At 39.4% G+C, this 12319-nt stretch overlaps 1 protein-coding gene across 1 annotated transcript in view; it reads left to right on the top strand.

The window, feature by feature from the left end:
• The window catches only part of LOC132397577 (piezo-type mechanosensitive ion channel component 2-like), a 566872-nt gene that overhangs the window by 431432 nt on the left and 123121 nt on the right, over nucleotides 1–12319 (top strand). Inside the window, exon 17 of the mRNA XM_059976392.1 lies at nucleotides 2252–2425. Coding sequence (XP_059832375.1) covers nucleotides 2252–2425 — 174 coding nt within the window. The remainder of the gene's footprint in view (nucleotides 1–2251; nucleotides 2426–12319) is intronic.

The following is a 12319-nucleotide window of genomic DNA, read 5'->3' as shown; positions in this document are numbered from 1 at the left end:
TTCAGCACTACACAGTGGGTCACAGGGCCTGTTCCTGTACTGTACTGTTCTGTATTCTAGGTTGCACTCATTCATTCCAAACATGCTTTCAATATAGTTTTTAACTTGTTACACAGTTGTATAATTAGTATTTCAGAGGACCCTGAAGTTGAAATGGAGCTAGAAATGTACAAAATGTTTCAATCCCTCCATCCTGCTGCATAACTGCATTCCTGACCCTGTTGTTTTGGACTCCAAACCCACCTCCAGCCATGCACCCTGTCCGCAGTCAAGACCTAGCAGCGGACTGTTACCTTGGAGTGCAACTTGAAGTGAAGTTTACTGCCGTAGGCACGTGAGGTGCAATGAAAATCTTACTTGCAGCAGCATCGCAGCAAGATGGTATCAGGTGCACAACGTTCACAGGAAAAGCATCAGTTATACAAAAACTATACTCGAATTCTACAAGAAATAACACAATTAGAGCAAAGAAAAATAGCCTGCTGTGGTGTTGCTATACTGAGGTAGTGTTTAGGGTTGTGCTGGTTGGTTCAAAAACTGAATGGTTGAAGGGAAGTAGCTGTTCTTGAATCTGGTACTGTGGGACTCCAGTCTTCTGTACCACATGCCAGATGGTAGCTGCAGGAAGATGGCATGGGCATTGTTGAAGCAGGTCTTCGACGGTGGAAAAGGATGTGCCCATGATGTATTGGGCTGAACCCATAGATGATGCATATCTATGGATGTTTGTCCATAGCTCCTTGAATATAAGTAATAGAGCATAGGAAAACACCCTTCAGCCCATATCTGTGCCAACTATGATGCCAAATTAAACTAAGCCTCTGCGTTTGCACATGATCCAATTCACATTCCTTGCATTTTCATGCACCTGTCCAAGTGGCTTGAAAACATTCACAAACAAGAGACAATCTGCCGATGCTGCAAATCAAAGCAGCACACACAAACTGCTGGAGGAGCTCAGCATCTATGGGAAAGAGTAAACAGTCAATGTTTTAGGCCGAGACCCTTCATCATGCCACTATCGTGTCTGTTTCACAGCCACCCCTAGAACACATTCTATGCAACCCATGTCTATAAAATAACTAATCCACATACTGTATCTCCTTTAAATATCCAACGCCCCACCTTAAAGCTATATCCTATGAATGGATGGTTACACCCTATGTACAAGGTGGTCAAGAAAGTGTATGGTATATTTGCCTTCATTGGACAGGTTGCTGAATACAAAAGTGAGGAAGTTGTGTTGTAGCTGTATAAGAATTTGGCTTGGCCACATTTCTGGTCATTCCTTTTCAGGAAGGCTGTGAAGGCTTTGAAGATGAACCAAGAAGTTTCCCTGAATTAAACATAAGGAGATGTTTGACAAATTTTGGATTCCTTTCTCCAGTGTTTTGGAGGCTGATTGGCAACCTGATAGAAGTGTGTAGATAGTCAGAGTCTTTTTTCCAGGGTGGAAGTGTCAAATACCACAGATCATAACTTTAGGATGAGAGGGACGAATTTTAAAGGTTATTAGACATAGGAACAGAAATAGGCCATTAATTTATAAGGTAAATGATTCATGATGCAATAAGTGACTAGAGTGTGCTGCTACAAGAAGTGAAGAAAGTAGACACAAAAGCAATGTTTAAGTTGCATTTAAAAAGACACATGAACAGATGGGGAAGGGAGGGGTTGGATGGGTAGATGGGATTCGGTTGGCATGGATATCCTGGTCTGATGGACCTATTTCTGTGCTGTACTGTTCTATGTGCTGAAATGAGTTGGAGCTTGACCATCAGGATTTCCAGACAATTGGACAGTGGATTATCAGAGTTTTACTGTATTACACATCACTGTTAATTTCAGCAAAACATTATACTGGTTACCCAAGTGACTAATATGGAAGGTAAATAAAGCTGACATTACTTTAAATACCATAGCTAATAATGAAACATGTGACCCAGAATCTGTAATGAATATAAGTGTTTCCAGCAACACCCACCTCCCAATTATAAATAAGTTAAATCTGTGAATTGTGAACCACTGGACGAAATGGCGGATTGGGTGCACTTTACTCACAGCTGGTACAGGTTGCACGTGCAGGAATAGAACTTAAGAAACAAGACTAGATCAGCTAAGTGTATTACTGTGCATGCACAAAATGAAAATTTACACAATTTGGTAAATTCCAATTAGAACAGAAACTTGAACTGAAGATAATGCATTTCCCTTTCAGAGCTAAACATATAATTGTTGTTTTCTGTTAAAGATTGAAGGACCTTGGATTAGAGAAATTCACAGTTGCGGATCTGTTTACTAGCATTTTCATCCCCACATCTTTCCTGCTCGTGTGTATATTGCACCTTCATTATTTTCATGATCGATTTCTGGAGCTCACTGACCTTAAAGCAGTGACCAGCAAGCAGGAGAGCACTATCTATAGGTGAGAAACATTCTTTAATATGTTGGCAGATTATGCATTACAAATTTATATGCCATGACATTGATTCCCCACAGCCCTGACTGATTGTATCAGAAATGGGTTACATAATAGTTCATGTGATAATTATGAAAACTCTAATATATATGTATTTTGTAATTGACTAACTGAGGGATAAATATTAAGTGTAGTAACACTTAGAGCAATGAAACATTATATCTTCTTGATATCTTCTGTGTTAAATTTAGTTAATGAAAATTCAAGGTTCATTCAACAGGGTTAGATTTTATCCTTAGCTGACATATATTGAGACTGATCACCAGCCTGTTGAAGAACCTCTCTTGTTCGTAAGTTCTACAAAAGGTAATCAATCCAATCCACCAGAATATGAATAATAATGAAGATGAAAATTGTTCTCTGTCAGAATTTTATTTTAAAAGAAGTTAAAAAGATACATAAATGACATTAAAATTTCAATATAAAATGAATAGGACAGTTGAAGTCTGCTTTTCCTCAAACCATATTTACTGTATGTACTACAATGCCATTGTTATTCATTTGTTTTATACTAATTATGATAACAGTAATAAAATAAATATATTAATTACATTGATTCTTTTAATTGCCATTGTTTAGTTCTGAATTACTGCTAATTAATCGTGTTTGTATATAATTCTGATTTGTGTGAATTTAACACTTTGCCTTAGTAAAGTTGTCTGTAGATATATTGTCGTAGGTGCAGACTGAGGAACCAGCTCTGTTTTCATCCCAGTTTTTTTTCAATAGAGTGAATATCAGGCTGGTTCTGCAATGCGACCCATTCCAACAGATTCTGAACTTGATGGAGAAAGTGAAAATCCAGGCAGGCAGAGAGCTGAGGCAAATGGAAACAATATCCAGGGTTAAACTTTATACCAGGCCTTGCGTTCCATTGCGCTCTCTGGAGCAGCCAGAAAGCTGCAGCTGGCGCGTAGGCAACAGTGAAGAGGGTAGCCAGTACTAACAGCTTACCAGCAAACTGCTTCACAATGATGCAGTGTGTAACATCTATAAAATGCACTGCACTTACTTAACCAGGCTTCTCTGACGGTACCTCCCGTATATCAGAATCAGTTTTATTATCACTGACTTATGTCATGAAATTTGTTGCTTTTCTGACAGCAGTACAGTGCAAAGGCATAAGATTGCTACATGTTGCAAAATAAATAAGTAGTCTAAAAAAGGGATAATGAAGTAGTGTTCATGAGTTCATGGGCCATCCAGATTTCTGATGGGGAAGGGGAAGAAGCTTTTGTGAGTCCTCTGTCTCCTGTATCTCTTCCCCCGATGGTGGTAATGAGAAGTGGGCACCTCCTGGATTGTGAGGGTCCTTAGAATGGATGCCACCTTTACGCAGCTCCACATTTTGAGGATATCCTCAAGGATGCGGAGGGTTGTAACCATGATGGAGTGGCTGACTCTGCAACCCTCTGCAGCCTCTTTCGATCCTGTACATTGGCGCCTCCATACCAGGCAGTGATGCAACCAGACAGAATGCTCTCCGTGGTACATCAGTAGAAATTTGCCAGCGACTTTGGTGACGTAGCAAATCTCTGCATCCATCTCAAAGTAGGGCAAGCACAGCATACACGAGGAAGTACCAGCACCTCTCCTCCAACTAGCTCATCATTGTGATTTGGAAAAACATCAGCAGTCCGTCATCAGTAGGCATGTATCCTAGAACCCTTTCCCTAAGTGCACTATGAAGTCACATTTACCAGAAGGACTGCAGCATTTCAAGGCAGTCATCCAACCTTTTCGAGAACTGTCCCAGAGGAGAAATAATAATGGGTCTTGCCTGCAACTGCCCAGATTCCAAAAAAAGAGAAACCAGTTGTCAGTGGGGCTACGCAGAGGAAGGAAGGAGTTGTGGAGGTGATGAGAATTCAGGTTGAAGGAGATAATTATTTTCCTTGTATGGCCCAAAGTGGCAGAGTCCTATCATAAGGTAGTCAAGATCCTTTAGACAAAAGATAGCTCACTTCATTATTTCTGAGAAGAATCCATCTGTTTTAAGCTACAGCATCATCCAGGTACAGAGTACTACAAGTCAAAATCAGAAATAGTGCAGAAAAATTGGGGTTTGGGTAAATAATTAACTTCTCATTACGGCAAGAGTGTCATTAGTTGTCCCATTTTGTGTATTCCATGTTTAGATAGATATTACATTCCTGTCCTCTCATTTTTCCACAGTACTGAGTAAAGCTCCAAATCAGCCCATTAAATAGTAGGCATTTATTCTTCTGGTCAATTAAATTCATCAGCAAATCATGGCTTGTTCCATGTCGTTTGCCTTTCATCACCCATCCCACAAGAAATGTCAAGCTGATGTGTGGGCAGGTGACCTTCCCTGGGGTCCGCTTGTGCAAGTGTAATAGATAATCAAGAAAAATCATACCATTTGAAAAAAATCAAAGATGACAGTATTGTTATATTTGTTGCAACAGTGGGAGAAATTAGCGTTGTATTTTTGGAAAAAGGTGCCTGAACTAAGTGCAATAGTTCATTTCCATTATATCCTGCTTTACTCTGTTTAACAGTGGTCATTTTCTGTTGCTTTTGTGGTAACTTGTTCTGCATGTTATTGTGTGTTCTGTGCTGTGTTGGCTAATTGATGACCTGTGGATTCTTATCACTTCTATGTCTCTCTCCTTTCTCTTTGTTCACTCATGTGCTTCCCATCACTCCATTTTCCAGCCATGCCAAAGTTAATGGTCGTGTTTATCTGTTAGTAAATAGGTGGGTACTGTTAGTAATCACAGAAGTCCATTGCATTTATTTTATTTGCCATAAGTTATAGCATGCAAATCATATCCTTTTTTGGAACTGCTTCTGCAACAGAATCTCAATGAATCGCATCATTGCATCCCTGAATATAATGACTGTATGGTATAACAATGTGAGGTAATAGTGTTAGTGTTACTTAAAAGATTATTTCAAATTTTTTTTTATCATATTGGCTTCTGAATTTCAAGGTATGTATTTGCTGTCATCTCTGATTAATTGTTTCATCCTATACAAAGTCAATGTTAACTCTTACTAAGTTTAATCACAAATAGGGTCTCTGGATTACCAATAAAAACAAAAAGGATTTGGCAGTTTCTCTGGTGTTCCTTCAGCTTCTCCAAGTGTTTGGTTGGAATTAAGTAGGCCCCTGGGAGTATATTTATTAATTGACATCAGATGAGCCGGGTGTGTCAGGGTATGCTGAGCATCATCAGTGAGTGGTGGGGTAATTATTGACATCTGTGAACAAGTGGGAAATGTTGTGTCTAATTCTTTGTATTAAATTCCTGAAGAGAGAGCAGTTTGCTGTGAAAGTAGAGTTCTGTTAGAGAGATCTGCTCAGTTGTAAAGTTAAAACCTTACCCAAGTCTTACATGACAAACACAAGATGTTCGAGGAACTCTGCAGATCAAGTAGTATCGATGAAGGGGAATAGACAGTCTACATTTCAGGCCAAGATCCTTGATCAGGACTGGAAAGGAAGGGGGTGGGGTTGGGCAGAAGCCAGAATATGAAGTTTATGTTCCTCCTTAGTTGCTACCTGACCTGCGTAGTTCCTCCAGCATCTTGTGTATACTGCTGAAGATTTCCAGCATCTGCAGAATCTTGTGTGTCTCCTTACATGGCCACAGCTAGGATGGTGGTGATGTGTAGCTCCAAGGACCTGGGACTAAACCTGATCATGGTGCCAGATGTGCAGAGTTTGCATATTTTCCCTATCGCCATCTGGTGTTTTTTTTACTCTCTGTCCTGATTTCCTCCCTAACTCAAAGGAGTGTTGAATGGTCATTAATTAGTGTAAATTATCCCCAAGAGTGGGTAAATTTGGAATCAAACATGAAGCTGACTGGCAGGCAGGAGTGATAGGTCCAGGCAATATAGAATGGGGAGAAGGAAACTGAAAAGATTTCTCTCTTTGGAGCTGGCATGGAACTGATGGACCAAGAGGCCTCTTTCTGGGTTAAATTAGGTAATTAATATTACGCCTTTAAGGTGAGAGGAGAAATTTTAAAGAAATTGGTAGGTTCCTGGAGCGAGCTGCCAGGGGTATTGGTGTAAGCAGCTACAATAGTGGAGTTTATGAGGCTGTTAGATAGATACATGAATATGCAGAGGATGGATAGATATGAATGGTGTACAGGTAGGAGAAATGAGCATTGTGATCCATGCAGATATTGTAGCCCAAGGGGCCTGCTCCTGAGATATACCATCTATGTTCTATGTTTAAATCCAAACTAAAGGTCTATGCATATTTTAGTCAGTGACCTGACCCAAACCCAATGCATTTAATCTGTTGCTTTTGGACTGAGGTAGAGTAGCTGGGCTCTATCCCAATTCCAAAAAATAATGATTATTACTCATTTATACTGAGCACCTCACCTAGAAAAAACCACTTTCTTTCTTTCATTTATATATTTAATGCTGACAAAAACCATCAATATCTTTCACAGCAACTCTTTCCTCCAATGTTTACCAAATACATTCCTATTATTGCTGTATTTCAAAATGAGACAAATATTCCTACATAGCAAAGCAAGTCAAATAACAGAGTATGTCCCTCATTTTTTCACTAAAGTATAATTAAATAAAAGTGTGTGCCAGAAAGATTTATAAAAGCAAAAAAATGCAGATATTGGAATCTGGAATAAAGTAGAAAAATGCTAGAAATGTTCAGCATGTCTGATGAGAGGTCTTTGAGCTGAGACATTAAACCTGTCCCACCTTCTGTTGGCACAGCTTTTTCTGTTTGTACGTCAAGCAAGTGTTTTTTACACTTTTTTACACAAAGAGCAGTAGGAGTCTGTAAAGTGATGCTGGGGGAGTGCTAGAAAGTATTACGTTAGCAATATTTAAGAGCCACTTTATCCACAGCACATGATCAGGCAGCAAACCAAGGGATATAGACCATGTGCAGGCAGATGGGATTAATTTGGATTAGCATCATGGTTAGCACATGCACTGAGCTGAAGGGCTTGCTCATGTTCCATGTTCTATGTTTGTGCAGGTAATTTCATGAACTTGCTTTAATTCTTGTCGATTTCATCAGTCACTCATTCGCCTCTCTTAAGTTTTACCACTTAATTATCATGTTACAGTGTGCACAATATCAGTGCATAATGCCTCTATGAAGCCACCAGACATGTTAATATATTGATGCATAGCAGATATGGACATCCTAATTACCTAATATTGTCAGTGTATCTGTGTGTTTATCTAAGGAGAGAAAATTAGCTGCTATTTTCAGATCATGCTAATAGGTTTTTTACTAATCAGTTTAATCTGCTGATACTTGCTGTTTTGATGAGATTGGAGTTATAGTGTTTATCAGTTAAATTTCCCTTCATTTCACATGATGATGTCCCTCAATCACCTGGTGCTGCCTTTGAAGTCAGCCTCACATTAGCAGTCTGAAGCAAAGTGGTACTTTTATAAGGTAATATGGGAACGGCTTAATTCAGTGCAAGATGTTGTGACAGGCTGCTTAGTTTACTGAGCAGCACAGAAACAGATTCATTTGCTTTCCAATTCCACAAAGTCCCTTCAACTTGCACAAAACCCTTTAAAACCATTAAAACCTCCTCCAATGTTACTTCAAAGGTGGGGCATGTGACCTTAAGTTAGATTGCTTTTGGAGGCTTACATACTTATTCATATAAGCTAAGTGTGTGTGAGTAGGTCCATAACCCCATCCTAAACATTCACTGTAAATGGTTATTAGGAGTTCTGCATAGTGCTTGACATAATCCCCACACCTCCACAGATTGCACATGCCTTTGTTCCGAGGGTACAGTTTATAGGAGAAACTTGTAAGAAAATCACACCTTGGCTGACAATATATCCAGTGAAATGGAAGAAAACTGCTGTGCTAATAAGATGAAACTTTGCCCTTCAAAGTACATTCAAATTGTTTTCTTTGGAACTTGATCATGATGGATCATTAATAAAGGCTTGGTGAATATAAATGTGGATTTCTGGGGAGGAAATTATGCTCAACCAATGAGCTGAAGTTAATTGTGGATATGACTGTTAGAATAGATATGGGAGTTGATGTGGTGTACTTAGTTTCAGGTGTTAGATGAGGGCCAGTATAGGAGGATGATCAAGCAAGTGTAATTGGGAGTAATATACTGGCCAGGACTGAGAATTGGTTATCTGATAGAAACTAAAATTAAGATCATGCTGTGACTAGTGGGGTAACCCAGGGCATGTGCTTGGACCATAAACTTACGACAAAGTCACATATTTTCCTGAGGGAACCAAGTTTACCAACAGTACTAAACAAGGTTTGTAGTCGTGTTGTAGACATCTTACCAACATTTGATACGGCTACAACATGGTACCCCAACTCCTGTTGTGACATGTAAGGACTGCAAGTTGAAGGTATATATTCTCTACCATTAAGGTGAACCATTGAAATGATAGTGGTGGTTCCACGCCTGGAATATTCTGTGTAGTTCTGGTAATTATATTAAAGGAAGGATGCAATTAATTTAGAGAGGCTGCAGGAAAGTTTCACCAGAACGTTGGCAGGATTGTGGGGACTTGAGTTATGAGGAGAGACTGGATAGGCTAGAACTGTTCCCCTGAGTGACTAACCTTATAGAGCTTAATGATACCACATGGTCACAGCTTCAGTGATGATCACAGTCTTTTTCCCAGGGCAGGAGTATCCGAAACTAGAGAGCACAGGTTTAAGGTGAAAGGGGAAATATTTAAGGGGAGCTGAGGGGCAAGCTTTTCATACATAGGGTGGTGGCTATGTGGAGTGACATGCCAGAGGAATTGCAGTTGCAGCATTGTAAGATGTTTTTGGGTAGGCACATGGATAGAAAAGAGGATAAGGGCCAAAGGCAGGCAAACGGTGGTACTCAGAAAGGCACTTCGGCTGACATGGGTGTGTTGGACTCAAGAGCTTGCTTCCATGCTGTATAACTTTGACTCTAGGTGGAACTGGGAGTACAAAGCAAGAAGTAAAGATGTTTCAGGTGGATACGAATAAGTTCAGAGAGCGGTGAGAATATTGTGGATGGAATGTAATGTGGAAAAATGAAAAAATAATCTACTTCGGTGCACTTAATAGAAAAGTAGCAAAATTTCAGATGTAGTGAGATTGGGTAGTGCTGACGTTTAACAGGATTTTAATGTACCCACTAATATTTAGGTGCAGATGATATGTTTGCCTTTCTTTTGAAGAGGATCTGAACAGAGGAATAAGGAATTCTTATTGGAATTATGTGGGGGCATTGGTCCATAGTTTGTTTCACCTTGCCTAATGAAAGAATGTACTTCCAAGAAGATTCACTCAGTGGTTGCAGAGAAGGCAAGTTTGGTATGTAAAGGAGGATAAAATGGTCTATGACTATATTATCTGAAGTTTAGAAAACTGAAAAGAGATCACGATAAAGTATACAAAATTCATAGACCAGTACAGGCCCTTCAGCCCACCAACTTGAGCCAGCCTTTTAACCTACTCCACAATCAATTCTAAAGATTCCCTCTGCATAACCCTCTGTTTTTCTTTTGTTTATGTGCTTATCTAAGAGAATTTTGGCAGTTCACAGTTGAGGCAGGAAGAATATTCTCCCTAGTTGTGATACTGTGGTAAACCATTTAAGATTTATCTAAGGAGAAAGTTCTTCATTTATAGAAGGACAAAATTTTGGAATTCATTTCCCTAGAAGGCTGTAGATACTCAGTGATTATGTTAAAACAGAACAGATTAATTTATCTCTGGATATTTGATGGATGGTGGCCTGATAGTGTAGCAGTTAACATAAAGTTTTACAGTTCTAGCTGTAACATCGGGGTTCAATTCCCACCACCGTTGTAAAGAGATTTTTATGTTCTTCCTGTGACCACTTGGGTTTCCTCTCGGTGCTCTGGTTTCCTCCCACATTCTAAAGCCAGACAAGCCATGTTGTGGGCATGCTACAGTGGCACTGGAAAAATAGCGAAACTTGAGGTCTGGCCTCAGCACGTCTCCAACAAGACAAATGATCCATTTCACTGTGTGTTTCAATGTACATGTGACAAATAAATCTCATATATAATCTTTGAATGGAAGAGGTGGCTCCCTATTCCTACTCCTATTTATTTTATTCTTATTAACCAGAATTTCACTGATAATTTTTACTCCCTCATTTTAAAAGCTGATGAATTGGTTTATTATTATGAGACAAACTGAAGTACAGTGAAAAGCTTTTGTTTTGCATGCTGTCCATACAGATCACTTCATCACATGGTGCATTGGGGTAGTACAAGAAAAGAAATAACAGAGTGCAGAATAAAGAGTTTCAATTATTGAGAAAGTACTGTGCAGGCAGACAATAAAGGTACAAGCCTATAATGAGGTAGATTGTGCAACTCCAAGTCCATTCTATTGTACTAAGGATCCATTCTTATAGCAACAGGCTAGAAGCTGTACTTGAGCCTGCTGGAATGAGATTTAGGGCTTTCATATCTTCTGCCTGATTGGAGGTGGGAGAAGACAGGTTGGTGATGTCTTTGAGAGTGTTGGCTACTTTACTGAGACAGTGAGAATTGAAGACCGAGTCTGTAGAAGGGAGACTGGTTTCCATGATGTGCTGAGCTGTGTACACAGTTCTCTGCAATTTCTTGCAGCCATGGGCAGAGTAGTTGCCATACCAACTATGATGCATCCAGACAGGATGCTTTTTGGGGTGCATCGATTCAAAGGGGACATGCCCAATTTCTTTCCACTCCTGAGGAAGACGTGGTATTGGTGAGCTTTCTTTCCAATAGCATCTGTATTTGGACCAGGACAAGCTATTGGTCATATTCACTCTTGTGAACGTGATGCTTTCAATCCTCTTGACCTCAGCACCATCGACGTAAACAGGAGTATTTTTTTCTGGATGCATAAAAACCTAGATCAGCATAAATAACACAGAAGAAAGATCTATAGTATAACTAAATTCAACTTCACTGACATTTATCTGCAAGAGTATACTTAATTAGAATTAAGAATTATCAATCTATTACACAGAACCTTTTTGAATTTTTTATGAAAGAAATCCTCCTTGGTTAGTATAAGTTGTGAAGACACTGACACTTTTGCCTTCAATGAAACAAATGTGTGAGAGTTGATTACAATCACCAGCTGATTCTCTCACTCCCTCTTGATACCAGTGACCACAGAAGAATTCCTCCTAAAGTTATTCTTCAAAGTTCAAAGTAAATTTATTATCAAAGTATGTATATGTTACCATGAACTACATTAGGGTTAATTTTCTTACAGGCATTTATAGGACTAAAAGAAATACAATAGAATTTTATGAAAAACCATACATAAACAAAGACTGACAAACAACCAATGTGCAAAAGAAGACAAGCTATGCAAACAAAAACAACTCCGAGAACATGAGTTGTAACAAGTGTATGAAAGTGATTCTTTAGGTCATATAATCAGTTCAGAGTAGCATAGTCATCCATGCAAGTTCAGGAGCCTGATTGTTATAGGGTAATAGCTGTTGCTGAATTTAGTGGTGTGGGACCTCAGGCTTCTGCCTGATGGTAGTAGCAAGAAGAGGACATGGCCTGTGTGGTGGGGGTCTTCTCTGATCGATGCTGCTTTCTTGTGGCAGCACTCCATGTAAATGTACTCAATGGTAGAGAGGGCTCTTAGAGTTTAAGGTAAATGTGTACAGTCGATCTATAGTGCTATCATGTATAGCTTGTGGAGAAAGTGCATGATCTAAATTTCCTGCCTAAGCATGCAAGTTGCCTTCCCTCCTTCACTTTGTGAAATATTCACACACAGCTGCAGACTGCTGGCAAGTAAGTATTTTGTCATTTTCACTTCCAGCAAACTAAAGCTGAATTAATTTTTGA

This window comes from Hypanus sabinus, chromosome 1 (assembly GCF_030144855.1).
Source record: "Hypanus sabinus isolate sHypSab1 chromosome 1, sHypSab1.hap1, whole genome shotgun sequence".
Lineage (NCBI taxonomy): Eukaryota > Metazoa > Chordata > Chondrichthyes > Myliobatiformes > Dasyatidae > Hypanus > Hypanus sabinus.
Note: the sequence above shows the minus strand (reverse complement) of the source record. Positions and strands in the feature narration are given on the sequence as shown.